The sequence below is a fragment of the Varanus komodoensis genome, unplaced genomic scaffold, assembly GCF_004798865.1.
Source record: "Varanus komodoensis strain SLA01 unplaced genomic scaffold, ASM479886v1 scaffold19, whole genome shotgun sequence".
NCBI classification, from domain to species: Eukaryota; Metazoa; Chordata; class Lepidosauria; order Squamata; family Varanidae; genus Varanus; species Varanus komodoensis.
Window position 1 is genome coordinate 4,347,753 of NW_025335550.1, and position 20,358 is coordinate 4,368,110.

Genomic DNA, 20,358 nt, shown 5'->3' on the forward strand with positions numbered 1-20,358 from the left:
ACCTGTTGACGGTCCCGGGTTCAGTCCCTGACATCATCACTTCTAAAAGGACCGGCAAGCCCGTGATGCCCAAGACCTGTTATGAGGACCCTAATCTTCAGCGGCTAAGCCAAACAAACCATAGGGGGCTAACAGACTGACTTGATAGAAGAAAGCTTCATGTCTTTGGATGTGAGGGACTCAGATGCAATTCACCATATATACAGCAAACTATATATGGCCCCACATTTTCAGTAGCGCAAACCCTGGGATGTGAAACAAAGACACATTTCTAAGCGCAAGGACCTGCCAGTCATACATGCAGGCCCTGGCTGAGTAGCTGCCATGTGCTTATGAACACAATTTTTATTTTTTATTTATTTATTTTTTTATTTATATCCTGCTTTTTTCCTACAAAGGGCTCAAGGCAGCTTACAGCTCCTCCTCCATCTTATCCCCACAACAACAACCCTGTGAGGTGGGTTGAGCTGAGAGTCTGTGACTGGCCCAAAGTCACCCAGTTGGCTCCATGGCTGAGCGGCGACTAGAACCCAGATCCTCTGAGTCCCAGTCCCGTGCTCTAACCACTACGCCACACATGCCTCCTCTTTTCAATTTAAGAGTTGTTGCAAGCTTTGGAGAATGGCTGTATTTGTGCATTAGGAATCCCATAAAACAGGAAGGTCTCTTTTGGAAGAGCCACAAACAACTCGCCCCCAGCCCCAGTGATGGTGCTGCAACACTTCATGCCCCGTATGACGCTACCAAAGGGGGCCAGAGATCACAAAGCACAACCGAGGGATCTCCTTCACTGATGAGCTTCACCAGAACAGGCATCCATGGAGAGAGAGTGAGGCCTGGCTGGAAGGTGGGTAGCCCACCATGTGTAGTAATGGAAAAGTTCTGTTCCCCCCTTCACGTTCTGGTTCGCGTCCTCCATTTCTGCATCAAACGGCACATTGAAAGATCTACACAAAAGGGGCACCTATTTTTGTGACATTTTTAAAAACACACACCCATGTTTACACATTTCGCTTTTGCAGATGCAGAACTTCGCACTTGATTTGTCAAGAAAGAAAGCGCTGCTGTGGTTATTTCCCCCCAGAATACACCTTTAGGTGTGCAATTTTTTGAAATATACTGAATTTTGGGTGTCTTTTTGAATCTGTGTGTTTCGGGTGTGAATGACATGATACTCTCTGGAAACAACTGTGTTTCTAGACCATGTTTTGGCCGAGGAAGCATAGATTTGGCAAATGTGCATCGCAATGAGAATAACGTTCTCATGAATGCCTAGCTCTGCTGCTCTGCTTTTTTCTCTGTTCATGAAAACAACCCATTCAGACACTGGCATCAGGCCCAGCTGAGTCTGGACTTCATGAAAACTGAGCACAAGTTCAGCCAGGCTTGCAATCGCAGATCTTTTACCTGGATAATGTAAGATAAAGCCAAGCCTTTTTCTGCGGCGCTGATGGATGAAGGGCTGAGGACTACAAAGAGAGCGACGATCAAGGTCATGGCATTCATCAGGATATCCGCCCGCACGGCAAACCACCGCAGTGCATAGTTAAACAGCATGAAATGGCTGGAGTTTTCATCATTCAGCATTTTAAACCTGGAAGGAAAGCAAAGACAGTATTTCTATACTCTTCTCCATGGAAAGCCAGCGCTGTGCAGTGCTGGATTCAGTTCCTTGGAAGACAAGGAAGAAGCGGGATAAAAATGTAATAATGAACAAAAGGGGCAGTGTTGAGTAAAAGCTCACAGCGGTGAAGCCCAGAACCATTTTATTATGAGGGGTGAGTCCATCTTGTGCTACATCCCTCCTGTTCCCCTTCTCCCTCTGAGTCCTAACGGTAGCTGATCCGGGAGAAGAAGGGATGCTGCTAGCCACGAGGTGGTTGTGAGCTTCAGGGGTTAACATCAACAGGCTTTTGCTACAGCCATGCCCCACCAGAGGGCTCACCGGCATGGGTGATGAAAATTCCCGTGGCTCAGAATGGAAAGACTGCACTGGCGCTGTGTCGTTCAGTGTCCCACTCCTCCCGCCAGACCCCGGTTACAAAGAAATTGCTAGGAGACTCGCAAATGGGTCAGAATCTCCCACTTTAAAAACCTACCCCCGGCAATAGCTTAAAGCTCGGGGAAAGAGTTTAAAAAGCTCCAGTGGGGAAAACTGAGTGGTTGCACAAGCCAGCCATCTCTCTGAGACAATTCTGAGGGTCCGCAGTGAGATCTGGAACTTCCCCAAGACTTGCTATTTCCTGCAAATGAAAACCCACAGGATTTCCACCATTTATGTCACACAATAGCAGAGTGGCTTCATCAGTGTCCTGGCAGGTGCAAAATGGGCCAGGTTGGTGACCAGGTGAAGAATAACCACAGTGCTTTATTCTGCCTGAGTGACTGATGGAGAAAAATGTGACTTGTGGAGCCAGGTGACTTAACTGATTGATATAGTCTTCTTTCTTTTGGAAGGCATGGATTGTGCTAAGGCCTTGGATGGAAGATGTGATCAGAGAAAACCACGGAGACCTGCTGATGTTCTCAATGCGTTTGAGCCCTCGGATGGTGTTCTGAAAAACCCTGCAACAAAAGGCAGGTGCATTGTGCAGGGGCAACAATAGATCTCAGCTCTGGAAATGGATTCAAATTGCAGCTATCAAACCAACATTCTGGGCTTTAAAGCCCTCAATAAATGAACCCCGCCATTTAGAGAAGCATTGCAGTCCAATCGCAGTTGATTCAGACATAAGTCCTACTGAGTCCAGTGGGATTAAATCCTAGGTATGTGGTTATAGGACTGCCATTGCTAGGTATCCTTCAAGAGTAGAGCAGGGGAATTTATGTTTTACTGTTTTGCTTGCAAGAATCCAGGGTCTTGGGACATGTGAGGAATCCATCAGATTTCCTCACATTTCAGTGTGACTTGTGGGCTTTGTGTAGTTCACACACAGAGAATTATGCACTTTGCACACAGAATTATGCACTTAGCATATTTTGCACAGAGATGCTACTAGACTTCCAAGGAGCCTGCAGACTTGATCTCTGCTTGGCTTACTTTTTTGGCCAGGGCTGAACACGGAAAAGAAGTCCACAAGTGCAGGAGAGCCAGGTGCCAGCCTGATCTTCACACCCCTAGCAGGGTCTACAAGCAACGAAATCACAAGGCTTTACTGGAGGTGTGATTGAAGCAAGTCAGCCTCCATGGATCCCCTCAACTGAGAAGTTTTGGACCTTAGGTCCAGGGAGAAACTCTTGAGGCCAAAACGAGTTCATTTCCCTGGCCCACCCCCTTTCTCCTGACCCCTGTTCCTTTAATGATCTCACAGCTCTGTGCAGTCCCTTTCCCGTTCTCAAAAGTCAAATTGCCTTTTCTAAGGCACAGGCACTGCCTGTGAGGGCTGGAAGTTCAAGCCTGATGGAGCTTTGAGGGCCTAGGGGGTGGGCATGTCAGACAGGACTGGAGAGACACAAATTCCTATTTCCTCTCAGGCTTGGTCCTGGCTGGGTCTTGATTTAACTCAGTAATGCGTTGCACGCATATTTTTTTTAAAATATATCCTTAATATTTGTGTGATGTATTTCTCTCCTTCCAGACCCACAAGACTCCTTACTGATGACATATGCAACCCAACAGATAAACACATCAGATATTCCACAGAAATATCATAGGAAGAACAGAAGTACTACTGGGGAGGGAAGCAGCAAGACCTCTGGGGCTGCCTTTCTTTCGAGAATGGGGAGAAAGCTCAGAAATGACCTTTGCTGACGAAATGGTGAGGCTGGGTTTTTCCTGGAGCTGGACTGGTGGAGGAAGCAATGCATGTGATGGCTATGGGTTGAGCAACCATGCAGAGACCGAGTTCTCCTGCATTAGCAGCTCTAAGGAGGAATCAGCACCATTGCCTGGTCCTTCCTGAATTATGCCCAGTTGCCCTGCATTCCACAGCCAGTCTGCTGAATCTTGGGCAAGTCTTGTGAACCTCTGGCTGCAAAGTCTGGACCTCCGAATCCTCCAACAAGCAAGGAAGCCCTAGAGAGCATTTCTGGAACCAGATCTCCGCTCCTCAGACCCAGTCCCCATCTGAAGTCATCAGAGACTGCAGAAACACCTGCAGGAACCCTTTCAGATAGCCAGGTGCAGCACCTGGTGGGAGGTACTCTCAGCAGAAGCCTCTGGCTGTGGTTCTAGGCCAGCTGGGCGCAGTGTCGGCTGCTGCAGCCGCTGGCCATGGTCCTGAATGCAAGGTGAGACGCTCACAACCAAGACCACTGGAGCTGTCCAGGGTCCTGAACCCACTAGAAATGGGTTTGCACAGCGCCTCCTTGCCTGAGGCGTTATATCACTGGGGAGGCAGCAGCTGGTCTGGGTTTCAGCGCATTTCTGAGTGCAATTCAGGGCACTGGTGCTTACCTTCAGGGCCCCAGCTGACTTAGCCCTGGATACTTAAAAGGGCTCCCTCCCCACCCCCTTATAATTCTTCCCCTGCTGTTCAATTAGGGGCAGCCAACCTGTTGCCCTCCAGATGTTTTGGGTCGCAATTCCCTTAACCCCATACCACTGGCTGTGTTCGGTGGGGCTGATGGGAGTTGGAATTAAAATGTTTGGAAGGTTGCTTACCCATCAATTTAATTAAGCATAGGAACCCTTTTGTGCAACCATCATCAAACTTGTAATTGGCTGGCATGTGGGAGAGGAAGGCCTTTTCCTCTGGGCTGTGGAACCCCCTGCCCCAAGAAAGTTCCTTGAGTTGCTTCATGCAGGTATTCAGATGTTGGCTGTCAACATCCTCTGTCCTAGCCTAGCTGGTTTATTGTCTGATCTCTCCTGAGCTGCCCTTGTTGTTTTAACTTGCTGTATTTGTGGTGCTGTCATCGTTTGATATTTTTCATACGATCATTTAATGCTTTGCGATGTGAGCCACACCGACTTACTGAAAGAGCAGAATGAAAAGCACAGTTAGGAGAGCTGCTACGATTAAGAGGGAAGGAAACACGACGGCCATGATGACGAGGATGGCGAGCACCATGAACAACTGCTGCAGAAAATTCTCAGCGTGAAATGGCAGCCTCACGTCCAACTCATCCATATCCTTAGAAAACCGGTTCATTACTCTGCCAGTGGGAGTCGTATCAAAGAAACTCATTGGGCTCTGTAAGATCTGTGGTTAAAGGGGGAAAAGAAACCGCTAACATCAATATCAGCAGCACAAACAACAACAAATAGGACAGCAGGCATGTCTTTTGCAACCTTCTGTATGAGCGTGGCAGAGAGAGGCTGGCTTCATCTAAGCCATGACATAAATACAGCAACGTGCTCTGTTGCTTTGGTTTGATGCCAGAGGGTGGTGGCGGGGGGGGGGGTCTTCTTTGCAAAGCTGCCGTTCAGGAAGAACAAGCAGGGCTCTGGGTTTTGTTTCTCATTTTAGCATGACTTCAAAGGAGCCGTAACATACACAAGAATTATAATGCTCAAATTGCAATGCTGGAAAGAAACCATTCTGGTTAAAATAGGACTGATTGAGAATGTAAATCCTTTTCTTGATGAAACGGAGGATGACAGGAGAGCTACAGTGGAAGCTCATTCAGTTGGGTAGTGAATGAGACCATCCACTACTACTTTCTTTCCCCTTATTTATTTATTACGAGCCTTTTTTTCCAAGAAACTCGAGGTGGCTTACAGAATCCTCCTCCTCCTCCTCCTCCTCCTCCTCCTCCTCCTCCTCCTATTTTATCTTTCCAGTAACAAACCTGTGAGGAAGTCAGCTCCATGGCTGAGTGGGGACTAAAACCTGGAGCTCCCAGCTCCCCCAGTCCAGCACTCTCACCACTATGCCACGCTGCCTCTCACTTGGTCCATCTACACAATCCAGATCACAAGCAGAGCAAAGGCGCACACGCTCCACACAACTTGGCCAAAGGAGTCAAGGCAGATGCTGTGCTGACAAGCAAAACCCCACAAAGACTGGGATCAGCTCAACCTGGTTAAAACTGTTCTCTCATGCCAACTTGTTGGCCATCATAGATTCACACCACAGGCCTTCCAGGAGCTGGGACCCAAACCTTTGAGCTCCAGTCCTCTTCCTTGACCCGCTGCAGGTAGCCAGCAGCGGGTCAAGGAATCCAAAGAATTCCAGGCAACAAGCCATTTCTGATACCTTGTGAAACACGGTGTCATGCAGAGTAGATGAAGCCCGTAAGGTCGTCTTGGTAAAGACCAAGCCTTTGACGAAGCTCAGCATGACCATGGAAATGATGCCCATGCTGTAGACCAGCTGGTAGAACTGTAACCGAGGATGATCAGGGATGCTTCCCGCACTGCAGGTTGTGTTCTGTGCAAAGCTGCAGTTCACCTTCAAAGACGGGATTTCAAACAAAACAACACAAAACCTATAATTGAGATTCATGAATGCTTTCCTAAATGAGTGCCCAACTGGGCCGTCCTTTCTACTATCCAAAAAGGTAGTTTCCCCACTTTCCCCCGGTTGGGGAAAAATGAATGATTTCACTAGAATAAAAGAAATCAAACGTTCTGCATTAAACATTTAAAACATATATTTTTGGCATTTGTGCTTTGGGTTTCACTGGTGAGAGAATCAAAGTGGCATCACTGCTACAGAAGAGGGTTCTCTTGACAGGTTTTGGGGAAAGCATGCTTTCCCAAACAAAATTAAAAAGGGAAAAACAACAATGTCAAAGACCCAAGGTGGGGAGACCACAAAACTGCACGGACTGGGTGTGTTAGTGGCCACAAAATGTTAACCCACCATTGGAACAGGGAGGAGACAGGAGAGGAGTTAGTTCAGTTCACTTCTTAATCAGAACTTCCATCATTTTGCCCTCTTGGACCACTGCGCAAACCAAAACTCAGATGTGCTCCAACCTTTTAGGGTGGGGAAAACTGCACAAAAACTGGGAAACCAAGAAGCAACTGGCAGCTGAGGGGACTGAAAAGGGGGTGTGGCCTTCTGGTGAGCCCCAAACAGCTGGCTGGGAGGGCTGGATTCCTTCCCTCCCCAGGGTCTGAATTTCAGTACTGCTGATTTGTGTTTTGTTCCTGGTAGTGGCACTTTTTGTGCAGCTTTGAGGCAGCGTCTGGGCCTGCCATCCCCTCCTTGTGTTAATTCTCACTGGGCACAGCATGTAACTTGTCCAGTATCATTTCACTGCACTGCTATCCTTCCTTTTTCCTTCTGGAGAAGAACGCAAGATGGCTTCCATATTTCCATTTTATCCTCACTTCATCAGCCCTGGGAAGAAGGTCAGGTAGGCAGTCAGTGACTTGGTCATGGCCACCTGAGGAGTTTCATGGCTGAGTGGAGACTCAAACCCAGGCTCCAGGTTCCAGTCGGGTACCCTAACCACACTGGCTCTCCAGTGCTGGTAGGTGGGCAACATTGCTCTTCAATTGCAAAGAAGACCATTCGTATGTACCACGGGTAGCAGTGATGTTTGGAAAACACCCCCTGTGCTATGCAGAGGATAATCATCTTGTATCTCGAGAGAGAGCGGTGCTTGATTTTGGAAACCCACAGGCAAGAGGGCCTCTTCCTCTTTGCAAAGTCTTTGCCTTTGGCTTTTTCTAGAAAGAGCTAGAGATGGTTGGAAAGCTAAGAAAGCACAAAGTTCTTGAACAGCTGGCTTTTGAAAAAGGAAACTCTGAAAAGCTGCACTTTATATTTTTGCCAGCCTATGGCAAAAAGTAAAGAAAGAGAAGGTACCGCAGGTGGGTGACCTTACAGGGGACTGCCAGGTATTGGCAGGCATCGTTTACTTAATCAGGAGTCCAATCCCAGTTTAAAATGCAGGCATGCTTGAGAAATTCACCCCGCTGAAGTGTTGATGTTTAACAGATCTACCTGCTAAACACCCCACCTGCCCAATCTGTGCAGTCCTGAACCACTGACAAAACAAAAATACATTCATGTATATGAGCAAGTTGACAAATGTACAAAGAAAACTGGATGGGTTTCTAAAATGCCCACAAATGTGCTTAATTGATGGGTGCATGAAGAGATAGTGCGGTGTAGTGGTTAAGAGCACAGGGCTGGGACTCAGGCGGTCTGGGTTCTAGTCCCCGCTCAGCCATGGAGCCAACTGGGTGACTTTGGGCCAGTCACAGGATCTCGGCCCAACCCACCCCACAGGGTTGTTGTGGGGATAAGACTGAGAGCAGCAGGACAATGATGTAAGGCACGGTGAGTTCTTTGGAAGAAAAAAGGTGGGGCATAAATCTAATAAATAAATCAATGATGGGTTTGTAGAATTTCCAGGATCTGACCAGTGTGTCTTGGAATCCCTGTTTCTGGGGAGCCGCAGCAGAAATAAAAGCTTGCCCTCATGTCCTGCTTTGGGACTCATGAAGAGGCATTCAGTTGGCCTTTGTGGACTTCTGGGCTATGTAATCCTTAAAACTGCAGCCGCGCTCTTATATAAACCCATATAAATCGGATGGATGGATGGATGGAGTGTACAAAAGTGTGCCCATCTGAAATGCAACCATGCACGCACACAGAAATATACATGAGTCTTTGTACAGAAAGAAACAACCGCCCTGAATGGAACCCGGATGGAATGGGCTCAGCAGTGGAAGAGCGAGAATCAAGACCGAGCGTGGCAGGTCCTTCCTTCCCTGCTGCAGGGTGAAAAGAGGGGTCGACGGGGGCCTTGAAATGGCCCGGCCATGGTTAGCGGCCAGGAGAGCAAGGAGAGCAGTCACACAAGTAGCTCAGTCATAGTCTTGCCTGCAAAGGTGACAGAGGTCTTGCATTTCAACCCAAATTACAGCAATTCCTTTTTCCATGGAAAGGAGCACGTGCTCAGCTTACGCAGCTCCTGTCCTCCCCATTTCTGCTGCGATCAGTTCCTTCCTGTAGGTGACCAGGAGCTGGGACCCAAAAGGCTTACGGTTCCGAATGTGCGCTTACCCCAGCACCTTGCTTCAGCCAGAAACTCAGCCACCAGTTGCTGAAGGCCGAACAGCCAACCATGAGGGCAAAGAGAAGCACGATGAAGAACCACAACAGGAAGCCTAAAAGGAAATTTGGGCCAGTTCTTAGCAGAAGAACACTGAAACACGCTGTCTTCGTGAGGACAGGGAGAACATCCATCTAACCTGACTGCCCTTGTTATGTACCCTAGTCCTGAGAAGAGGGGAAGATGCTACGTGGTTAGGGTCCATTAGCAGCCTCCTTGCCAGCGACAATTCCCAGAATCATTTGATGATGTAACAGCCTGCCTCTGTTTGCCTAGTATGTCCGCCCCACTATCAGAGATGCTTCTGAGCATGTCTTGAGTGTTTCCCCCTCAGCCTAGCTTATGCTCTCTCCTAAAAGGAGCCTGTGTAGAAATTAAATTGCCATGGAGGTGCAGTGGCTTTTTCACACAAGGTCTGCATTCCTGCAGCTCCCAGCCTCCCCGCACCCGCCACCGCCAGAAGCAAGCCAAATCCAGCTGTTGCCACATTCTGCAGTGGTCCCCTGCTGGTTTTCAATGCCAAATCAGTGGTGTTGCTTTCCCCCTCACAGCCATGAACTTTGATGCCAAGGGGCCGCAGGGGGCTGCACGCAGCCAGTGGGCCATGAGTTCCCCCTGCCTTGGAAGAAACAAGCACCAAACAGTCAGAGACATCTCCAGCACAGCGAAAATTAAGGGTAGGTTTGCATCACTGGAGGCTCTGCCTTTTACGCACAAGCCACTTAAAATACAATGATTTTAGCAGAAATCTACAAAGAGAAATGGCATTTGCTCGCAAAAGACACTTGCTATGGGAGGTACCTCCAGATGCGGTAATATAAGCATGGTACGTCTTCCACGTAACAGCCCCTTCCTTCTTCTCTTCTTCTTGGACAAGTTGGCTTGCAGGAGCTGCGGCAGAAACCGTCAAGCATTCATTCACCCTGAAACGTTATCCGGTGCTGACAAATCTCATGCATTTTAAGTAAAATTGGACGTCACTCGGGTCTATCCACTAAAATAAACATTTGAGGCTTCACAGGAGCCTTGGCGAAATGTATTCCTGGTGCCAGCCTCCCCTGGATGAAGCCATATGGTAAACATTCCCTCTGTTTTCTTAATGGCTGGCAAATGAATTGGAATCCGTGACTGGAATCAAAAGGCGGAGGGCATCGATTGAGCAAAACCGATCAATGCCACCCAGCAAAAGCCTATTGATATTCTTGTTCCCCTTTCTGGGTGCATATAAAGCCAAATGCAAACGGACTGAAAGAATAGCAGCCAGAGGGACCAATTTCTGCTTCGCACTCGAGCGGCTTTCATTACTGAGCTGCCAGGGATGTCCAGAATTCAACCTGAAACGGGGCATCATTTACAGGAAGGGGAGGGGGGATTCCTTCCTTCATTGCTAGAGTTGCCTTATGGCAGTGATATGGAACCTCCAGACGTGTGCCTGATCCAGCGTGTGGAGGTACGGTATCCATCCTGCACAGCTCCCTTGGCTTCCTCCCAGGGACGGAGATTCTACCAAGCAGAGATTGCAACAGCAGAGTCGTGAAGGGACCTTGGATGATGGTGGGGGGCTGGTGATGGCCTTCATCATACAAAGCCCCAGACTTTGGGAACAGTCTCTGCATTTGCATGTTCCCAAGTGGACCTGAGTGTGCTTGCACCCTCCAGGAAGCCAAAGACCCAACTGATGCTAGAGAGAGCAGCCACTCCTCCCAGTCTACACCAGCTCTCTTGTTCCATCCTGAGAACTGGCCAGAGCCACTGAGGACGTCTGGTGTTCAGAAGGCCTGGCTGAGGTCAGTTGACCTTGGCTTGGCTTGGCTTGGCTTGGCTTGGCTTGGCTTGGCTTGGCTTGGCTTGGGCAGCATCTTCAGCATGTCCTGTCCTTGAGAATAAGTCATATTTCCAATCAACCCTACAGCACTCCTACAATCATGAGGAGGTCTGCCCCATCGAAAGCCCTGTTGGATTGCTGCAGGTGAGACTGGAGGTGGTGGAGAGTGCTGTTCCACTGCTTTCCTTTGGCCTCCGTGGGAAGGGAGCAAGCACCCCAGCTCCATGTGGGAATGCGGCCCCCTCAAGTGGGTGCCAAGCATTCCAGTGATCCATCCACTCACAAGGGTGGAGCACCCTTCCCACTAGAGAAGCTGTCCACCAAGGAGAAGGCCATTGGTTAAGAAGCCACATCATACAGATGGATGCTTTGCTAAACCAACAATTCCTCCCGTATGCAGAGGGGTCCCTACTGAGATAAATGGGGCTCTGGAATGATAGACCATGCGATACATGGAAACTTTCAGACTGAGAGAAAGATCCCATCATACCTGCATAACAGGTAGTTTCTGTGCAACAGAGCTTGATGGCACCATTTAAAGAAAACTGGGTATTTTGGCAGCAGATGCAGGCTGCTAATCTCTAGTTGCAAACTCCCCTGCATGCATATTGATTTTCAAATGTAATCAAGTCAACTCAAATATATGCAAGGAATCGAGGTCAGAGCGGCAGAACAGTGTGGCTTGTTACAGCAGGTGGCCTGGTTCAGCTTTCAAGTACCTGGAGAACCGGTACCAGGTGTGCAGGTGCTTGCCAGGATTAGAGCCGCCGCAATCGTGGAAACACGCTGGAAGCCAAGGAGGGGCCACCAAGGCTGCCCCACCCTGCTGGTTTCATCAGGACAACATGAGTTTCTGCAGTGCATTCCTGATTTGGCTGACTCCTCTCCTCCCATGACCTTGCCTGGTATCTGAACCCTGCATGTCCTTGGCTTCACGCTTTCCTCTGGCTCTGTTGCACCTCTGGGAGAGCCGACCTTTGCCTCTGGCCCTGCCATGCCTTGTCAGTATCGGACCCTTGCTCGTTCTTGACCCTGACTCTTGGTCATTGGCCCTGCCATACCTCGCTTGAACCCGCCCTTGCCTTCTACCCCACTGCCTCTCACCAAAACTGCCACCTGCCTCCATTTCCCTGGCCCTGGTTCTCCACCTGCCACTTACCTCCCACAGCTGACAATGGCAAGAGCCCACATAACCTACCTGCCTCTCGTCCTGCACTGAGGTCTTTCTTGGATTCCTGATCTGTCTCCTCAGATGGGTTAAAAGCTGGGGATAGGAGAAAAGAGTCAGGCAAAATGGTCTTTGCTCTTCCAAAAGCAGGCTGTGATAGTCAATAATTTTACCTGGCATTTTGGTTCCTCTGTAGCAGACTCCCGGAATGGCATCCTGAATTTCCTCCTCTGCGGCCGTTTCTGCATTGGAATAAAGGAAAGCATTGCCTGGAACCTGCAATAAACAAATACAGAAGTACCCATTTTTGTGTAAGAGGAGCCCTGCTGCTGGATCAAACCATCAAATGCCCGTGTAGTCCAGTCTCCTGTTCCCAGCAGAGTCCAGCCCTGTAAGAATACGAAAGCAGCCACGCTGGAACAGCCCAGTGGCCCATCTGGTCCTGGAGTATGGTCTGAAGGCACATAAGGCATCCACCGTGCTGAAGCTAAGCAGGTTCAGGGCTGGCTGGAGCTTGGAGGGGGGACCACTGCATGTAGCCACCTGGAGTTCCTCAATGGCAGAAAGGTGGGCTATGAATAGAATAAATGAATATGTTTGCACAGAGGGCGACCAGCTGCCCACAGAATCCCTCGAGCAGGTATGAGCTCACCTGCACCCCAAGCAACTGGGAGACGCAACCACACTGCCTCTGCTGCCGGAGGAAGCCTAGACCCAGCAGGGCCAGGAGCCTTCTCCTCCTCCAGTCCCTCTGTCCTGCATCATCTGCCCACCAGTTTCATGGGATGCCCATTTGGACTCTAGTATTTAGAGGGGGGGGGGAAGTGTTTTCCTACCAACTTTCTCCACACCACGCATAAGTCTGTAGACTTCTGCCAGGTACCTGTTTCCTTGTCAGTTTCCTAAGCTAAAGCATCTCACTCTTGGAGCCTTCCCTTCTGGGGAGATGTTCAACCCCATCCGACTTTGGTTGGGTACCATGGGACTGGGACTCAGACGATCTGGGTTCTAGTCCCCACTTGACCATGGAGACAACTGGATGACTTTGGGCCAGTCACAGACTCTCAGCCCAACCTACCTCACAGGGTTGTTGTTGTGGGGATAAGATGGAGGAGGAGGAGGATGTAAGCTGCCTTGAGCCCTTTGTAGGAAAAGGCAAGATATAAATCAAAAAATTATATATATAAATAAATAAATCTCCTCCACGTTGGGAATAGCCCAACCAGCTGGGTCTGGCTGTTCCAGAAGGCTGAGCATTTCATTGCAGACTCTTTTCCTCAACAAAATAAGAACTGACCAAACGTCATAAGTTCTTCACATTCAAGAAAGAAGGAACTTGAGAACTTAAAATTTCAAATGCAGGAGAAAGCAAGGGTTACAGATTTGCTGGCCTAGATCTCCGATACAGGGGGCATTGAAGCCACCCAACTAGGAGCCAGGGAGAGGCTCATCCTCCTCAAATCGGGCTTCTAAAGCATTTCCACACATCACACCAGTTGTTTAAGTCTGTCCTTCCCTCCCTTGTGAACATTTGCATTGCTTTTTGCATCGCCACCTGCGTCAGTTGCGTTCTTATTGGTATTCCTATTTCTATCTTAAAGCCTTCCTTGTTTTCCTCTCCAATGAGCTCAAGATAGCCCCTTCTCTTCCTCTTCCCCTCCCCTCAACCCTGGGAAGTACTTAGGCTGGGAGTCCATCCCTGCCCTAAAGTCACCCGGTGAGCTTCATGGTCAAGAGGACAAAGGAATTCAGATCTCCCAAGCTGCAGCCCAACTCTGTCATGCTGGAACCCTGGCTGACAGGTTGGCCCCCATTTTGCACCCCACCCCAGAAGAGGTGCAAGGGAAGCCTGCAGGGTTTGGGGCCACCCCAGGGAAGAAATGGAGCTAAGTGTGATGCCCAAAGCTCTCCTTCCATTTCCTAAATTTTTCTTCTCCCAAGAAAGAGAAACCTTTGGTTCTTCCTTCTTCTTGGGGTGTTTCGTAACTGATATCTGCCACCTTTTGAGGTTATAGGCTATGCTCAGTATAGTTCAGGAATAGGCCCTCTTCCCTGGTCTGTCTCCGGTTCATCCCTGTGAAGCACTAAAGCTCACCGTTGCCTCCACCCTGTGCAGGTTTTGAATGAGGTGTGCGTAGCGCCCATCTGCTTCCACCAGTTCTGTGTGGGTACCACTCTCGCATATTTCTCCATCTTCTAGCAATATGATTTCATCGCAAAATTCTAAATACTGGGTGGGGGGAGGGCGTTAAACAAAGAAAACAGGATTGCTAAACTGGGAAATGAACTGTGGGAGAAATTCACCTAGCCAGCATTTTCTAAGAAAGGACAAGCTTCAGTTTACAGTTCGGGAAACATCAAATTGTCCATGATCAGGCTCTCTTACTGAAGTGAATAGTTGTAGTTTATTATAGTCTGGAGACGGAGTTCTGCAGAGCAAGGAAGAGAGGGCACCTTCCTTCTTCTCCTTCTTGCCCTCCTTGTTAAGTCAGAGATACTCAATGGTCACAATATTTAAGGGATAATAGAGGTAGGAAAGTCCTTTAAGCATGGTGCACATTGCAAGAAGGCAGTGGTCCATTGCTGGGTCCAGCCACTTCACTCCTAATGGCAAGGAAGCAACGAAAGTTCTCTCCCCCCCCACCCCCCCGCTCTCTCATGCACACACACCAGAGATATTCGAGCTGTGTTGCCTCAGTGCGCCATGGAGATCATGAGTGCCCCCTGCTTTCAGACGCCACACCAGAGAGTCGGTCAGGGCGATCTCTCCTGTTCCTGTGAGGTGAGCAGGGAGCCTTCTTAATTGTATCATTTGACTCAAGTTGGATCAAGCCGGTGTGTGTGTGTTGGGGGGGTAGTTACGGGCCTGTGGATGCTTTGACCTACCACCACCTTCAGCCCTAGCTGAGCTGTCATGGGAGTTGCAGCCAAAACATCTGGAGGTGCATCCCTGTGGCTGGCAGATGCTTTCCGGATGGCCATCGGAGACGCTGGAGTCCCAGCTCCAACCTCAGAGTGCACTCCAAGCTCAGAGGTGGGGCTTGGACCTTGGTGTTCCCTCCCTATCCCCTCTCCACTGGGGCAGTTCTTTCCATGCCCCAAGGTCAGAAGACCTTTGTGAAGCTGGCATTGCGTGGGCATTCCAGGGGCAAGGAGAGAGGTGCTGCTTCCCCAACAGCCTTGACCTGTGTTTCCCATGTGCAGGGGAGAAAGTCCTAGACGGCCAACACTGACTGTGTGAGTCTTCTGCAAGGCGGGAGAAGCACAGAGGTGACCTTCACCTCCTCGCACCTCCTGGTGTTGAGATTATGCCTGCAATTCGTGGAGTTCACTCAATTATGGCCAGCCACATTTTTTAAAAATGGCGTTTGCTCGTTCTCCTGTTCTCTGTTGGTGGTCTTGCTGATGGGCAAAGCCTTGTTGTTGCATCTCTTTTTATTGCAAACCACCTTGGGAACTGTTTATGGTTCAGAGAAGGCACTCTACAGATACAGCACATTACTGTATGAATGGGTAGATGTCCAAGACTCTGTTTGCTGGTGGGATTCAAAGTATGCTCTGAAGCTACAGAATGAGAAAGGGGGTACAGATTTCAGGAAACCGGCAGCCCAAGGACTGCAGATGAAATGTGCTCGGTTTGCATTTGAGGCCCATTTGCTGAAGCTCTCATTTTTGAACCAGCATGTGGTATGAAACTCAGTGAACCTTCTCCAGTCAAATAAGTGTGTCCCAAAATGCATGTTTTAAGGGAAAGTGCACGGTCTAGTGGAACTAACGTCTAAACGAGCACTTTGCTAGAAAGCAGCTTGCGCAAAAGGTGTACCTTAGACAAAAAGGAGTACACGTGTATGAATCGGAGGAAAAGTGCACAGACGTTCATGCCAACAGTTTTCTAACCATCTCATACTAAAGTGAAAACAAGATCAGCCAGACTTAACACGGGAAAAATGAGAAAATGCAGTCAGCACCTTCATCCATCCCTACCTAGACAGAGTCGTTTTTGCGGTCTAGCTGAAGTGAGGAACTATTTTGTGGTAGGAGTCATCTTGGGCAGCTTTCTCCAGCCTGCCAAAAGCTTCAAACAACATCTTTCAGCATCCCCGACCACTGGTGATGCTGGCTGGGGATGAAGGGAGTTCTAGGCCTGAGCATCTGGAAGGTACCAGGCTGAGGGAGTCAGGTTTGGGGTTGTGTGAATAGCTTCTGACATAACACATGCTTTGTTCGCAGAATGGCTGCACTTATCTCAGGCAAGACAAATCCTTGGCATTCCTTTGAACAAATACCATCTTTTCTCCTTTTGTAAAAAAAAAAAAAAAAGGGAACCTTGAAATATTTTCAAGCTGAACACTGGAGCAGAGCATCTCTTGAGCTGTGAGGTTCGTGCCACCTGCTGGTGTAATGTTGCTGTTTTATTCCTCAAGGAGGGAAAGGAAAGAGGAAGGAACAGGAAAGAAAAGCCCATGCCAGAGCAAGAAAAATGCAAGAGCAAGGACATTTGTGAGGGCTTTTTCAGTGATAAGAAAGATGCCCCAATGATTTAGGAATCAATAAAGCAGGAATATATATTTCTATACCATAATTACTTTTCCAATATGCAATTAAAGCTTTCCACTCTTCATTAATTTGTGGTTCTCCTCTACCATCTCTTTGTGATGCTTGGCTTTATATAACCAATTTCACACTCACAGAGAGAGAGAGAAAACGAGAGAGAGAGACTTCTATAGCCCTTTTATTGCATAGCTAGCATTTCTTACATAATTTGATGGAAACTGATGGAAATCCGGTGTTTGCAATGCTTCTAAATACTCTTGTCATGGTTATAATGTGTGTGAAGGAAAAGCAAAGGAGATGTTCCGAATGCTCACAGCAGAACATCTGTAGTCCCTCGGCCGCTTCACTGCTAAAAAGGGAGCCAGTCTTTGGAAGACTCCAATTCTCAAACCAAAGATCGCTGCCTGAGCGAGCCCTGAGTGAGCCCCACTTGGTTAAAAGGCAAGAGGGTGCTTGCTCCCTTGGTTGCAGATCTGCTGGGGGAGAAGAACAACCAGGGATAAATAGTCCTACTGTTGGGGAACTTCAGGTGTGCGGTGCCTAACACTGGCGGGCAGTCAGAGGCCCTCGTGTGAAGGAAATTGCAAGCACATCTGAAGGAGAGGCCACTGGGCACTGGGGGCGTGCTTGCCCCTTATCTCCTGCTTTCGTCCTACTCTAGCCCTAATCTCTCAGTGGAAGCTGCCCCTGGCCATGCAAGTGGTGTGTGTACGTGGGAGTGATCGGGATTGGATCCATGAGTGAAAAGCTTGTTTCAGAAGGAGGCCGATTGGCACGGCTCACAAAGGAGGGTTCCATTGACTAGCCTTCCTCCAGAAACTGCGCTTCCACTCGTGTGGGCGCCTCCAATGGACAGCGTTGGATCTTCCTTGCGGAGGGGCTGGGTCCTCATTGCGCCATGCAAAGGCACTGGCTGGACCCCGGGCTTGAGGAATGGGATCAGCCGGGGAACGAGCCCCCCACTGGGTCCTGTGCCTGGAATCCTGAACAGGAGCATTTGGAAATATTGAGACAAGATATCACGATCAAAACTAAGCAGCAACATATTTCACAGCACAGAAAGGCATTTTCACCTCTGTGTGCATGATCCAAGAGACCCTGGATGCCCCCTTTCCCCCTTTTTGGAAGGGAGATTTAAACTGTATTGATTGAAATCAATTTCATTTTCTTCCATTACCTGGAGCTGGTGGGTCACGAGGAGCCTGGTCTTCTCTCGCAAGGCTTCTTTGATGCAGTCTTCAAAAATGCGCTTCCCGACATGTGCATCAACTGCTGATAAGGGATCGTCCAATAAATAAATATCCCTGTTGGCATACACAGCGCGGGCCAGGCTGATTCGCTGCTTTTGGCCTCCGGAAAGGTTGATTCCCCGTTCCCCTACCTTTAAAAGGGAAGGATCACAAAGTCGGTCAAGGGGTAACAATCATTTCCATCCCATCTAATGAAAGCCGCATACACTTGTTAAGGCGCAGTCACTGACCTGCATTTCACCACTGAGTTCTCCGCATGCAATTTTCCTAGTGCCCATTGTAAATTCTCACAATGCCTGCTTCTTATTTACAGCTTTCCACTTTCTCTGCATATCAGCGTCTACCTTTTGGCATGTACACTTGCTGGGTTAAATTCCACCACGCTGCCAAAGCACGCCGTTTCGCCAACGCCCGTGAGCAGTGTCTGTTTAGCCTAGTTTGTGGAGAGCTCGTTAGATGCTGCCAAGCTGTCCCCAATTTATGATCCTATGAACACATCCACTCCAAAATGTCCTGCCCACAACAGCCCTGCTCAGCTCTTGGAAAGTCAAGGCTGTGGCTTCCTTTATGAATTCGATCTGTCTCGTGCATGGTCTTCCCCTGGCATTATTGTCTTCTCTGGCACCTTCTATTGCCTCTTCAGGATGTGCCTGGATAGGACGGTTTCCATTAAATCGCTTTTGCTTCCAGGGCAGGTGCTGGCTTGCTTTGCTCTAAGGTCCACTTGTTCGTCTTTCAGTGGTTCCAGAGTATTGGCAAGGACATCCTCTGGCACCATGTTTGAAGCACACCCATTTCCTTCCTGCCCACTTTCTTCACAGTTCAGTCTTCAGGATATACGTCACAATTTCTGTGAGATACTTTTCGCTAAATGGTGGAGTGATGCCTCGAATGCTGAGATCTGAAGTCCAGGGGTCCAAGAAAGACATGGCTGTTCCCTCATGGAAATGCTTGAATTATGGGGGACAGCAAGAGTGTTTGCCTTTTGGGGTGGCCCACCTTAGCAACTGCTTCTAGAAAGGCTCACAAGGGTAATTATTTGCTTAAAATGGGGTGCAGCTATGGGTTGGAGCTTTTGGATTTCAGAAAGACTCACTGCATCTGCTTGATGGCCACCAGCTTGAATGGTGTTAAGAGGGGATTAGAGCAGTTCTTCAAGAACAAGGCCATCAAGGGCTACTCTTCTAATGGCTGAATCGTTTGTTTTATTGTCTATACATTTGCACCATGGCTGCTTTTTAATCTGCTGTCTGGATGGTTACGTGCTATGTCCAGGATCAGAGGAAGGAACTTGACCCAGGCGGTGCTCCGACCCTTCTGTCCCACTTGTGGATTGCTACTGGGGTCTGATTGAAACAGGATATCTGATTACGGACAGGCCTTGGTTCTGATCCGACTTAGCTCTTCTTCAGTCTCTGTGTGTGCAGCTCCCCTGTGTGGTGAGCCCTTGAACTGCAGGCAGTGGCTTCCCGTCCTGGGCCGACTTGGCATCTCCAAGCCACTAGATCTTCCAATGCAAGTGATATCAAATGGCTTCCTGACCTAATTCAGCATTGCTCAAGCCGGTGTTGCTCTGGCACATTCCTCGTTCCTTGGCCATCTTCTGGTCCTTCACTCCTGCTTAGTACACTGCTTGTCATTTCCGCTCTGGTCCTGAAGTCTGCCTGGCCCCACAACCTTTGTTCACAGCTCCAGGATGCTGCCGCCCACAGCCTAGGGGATGACTCCAGGACCTGGGGGTCCTTGCGCCAGCTCTGCTCCCCCTGTGCATCTGCCATCCCACCCCACTCACCCCCCGCTGCTCCGGCTCCTGGTCCTCCTTCTCGCCACGGCTGCCCCTTGCTCGCGTGGTGCTCAGAGAGCGTGGCAGCAAGCAGCCAGTGGCATCCCGTGCCAGCACTGCCACCTGGGCCAAGGCCAGAGGGGAGTGAGCAAGCGGACTGTATCAGGAAGGAGGACGATCTCCCCAGAGCCCTGACCAGGGGATCCCTGTGGCGCCTGGGCCCCTTCACCTGCCCCTCCACAATCTGAACACCCCGCATTCTTGTCCTTTGTGAGCAGAGCTGGGGGGCGACTGCAAGGGGGGCTGTTTCTGCACCAAGAGCCACTTCTAGCTGTGTGGAGAGAAGCGGATTTACTTTGGCACTCTTTTCTCTGCGCGTTTTCCCCTTGGCAGCTAACGGGAAGCCCCGATCCCCTGCATCATGCACAGGGATTTCTGGCACAGGGATACAGTCATGCAGAACGTGTGGAATGGGGACAATCGCTCAGGCTCATCTCCGGATTAATCTTCTGGGAGCGCGTCCGTGTGACAGAAGCCCTGAAATGATCTGCAGACACGCATTCCGATGAGCTGCCTGGTGTCTCTTTCGAACTGCTCTGGGAGATAGCGTGGCAAAATAGCCAGAACCAAAGTATGTTAAAAATACGATTGAGTCCCAGGCTAGGCTATGCTCCCGTTTAGAGCGCCTGTAATGAAAATTTAAAATGACAAGACAGCCAGGAGGGATGTGATGCCAAATCCTATTATTGAAATTTCACCCCCTCCAGAATATGAAGCTGCTTCCCTTGCAAGTCGGTCACGGGAAGACAGCGCGATACAG

At 49.3% G+C, this 20,358-nt stretch overlaps 1 protein-coding gene across 1 annotated transcript in view; it reads right to left on the bottom strand.

The window, feature by feature from the left end:
- Positions 1 to 20,358, bottom strand: part of ABCC12 (ATP binding cassette subfamily C member 12) — a 58,493-nt gene that overhangs the window by 16,538 nt on the left and 21,597 nt on the right. The window contains exons 14-22 of the mRNA XM_044428061.1: positions 17,683 to 17,886; positions 14,047 to 14,181; positions 11,982 to 12,102; positions 9,760 to 9,849; positions 8,910 to 9,013; positions 6,141 to 6,335; positions 4,918 to 5,144; positions 2,428 to 2,565; positions 1,408 to 1,594 (exon numbers count right to left, since the gene is read on the bottom strand). Of these exons, the coding sequence (XP_044283996.1) occupies positions 1,408 to 1,594; positions 2,428 to 2,565; positions 4,918 to 5,144; positions 6,141 to 6,335; positions 8,910 to 9,013; positions 9,760 to 9,849; positions 11,982 to 12,102; positions 14,047 to 14,181; positions 17,683 to 17,886 (1,401 nt within the window). The remainder of the gene's footprint in view (positions 1 to 1,407; positions 1,595 to 2,427; positions 2,566 to 4,917; positions 5,145 to 6,140; positions 6,336 to 8,909; positions 9,014 to 9,759; positions 9,850 to 11,981; positions 12,103 to 14,046; positions 14,182 to 17,682; positions 17,887 to 20,358) is intronic.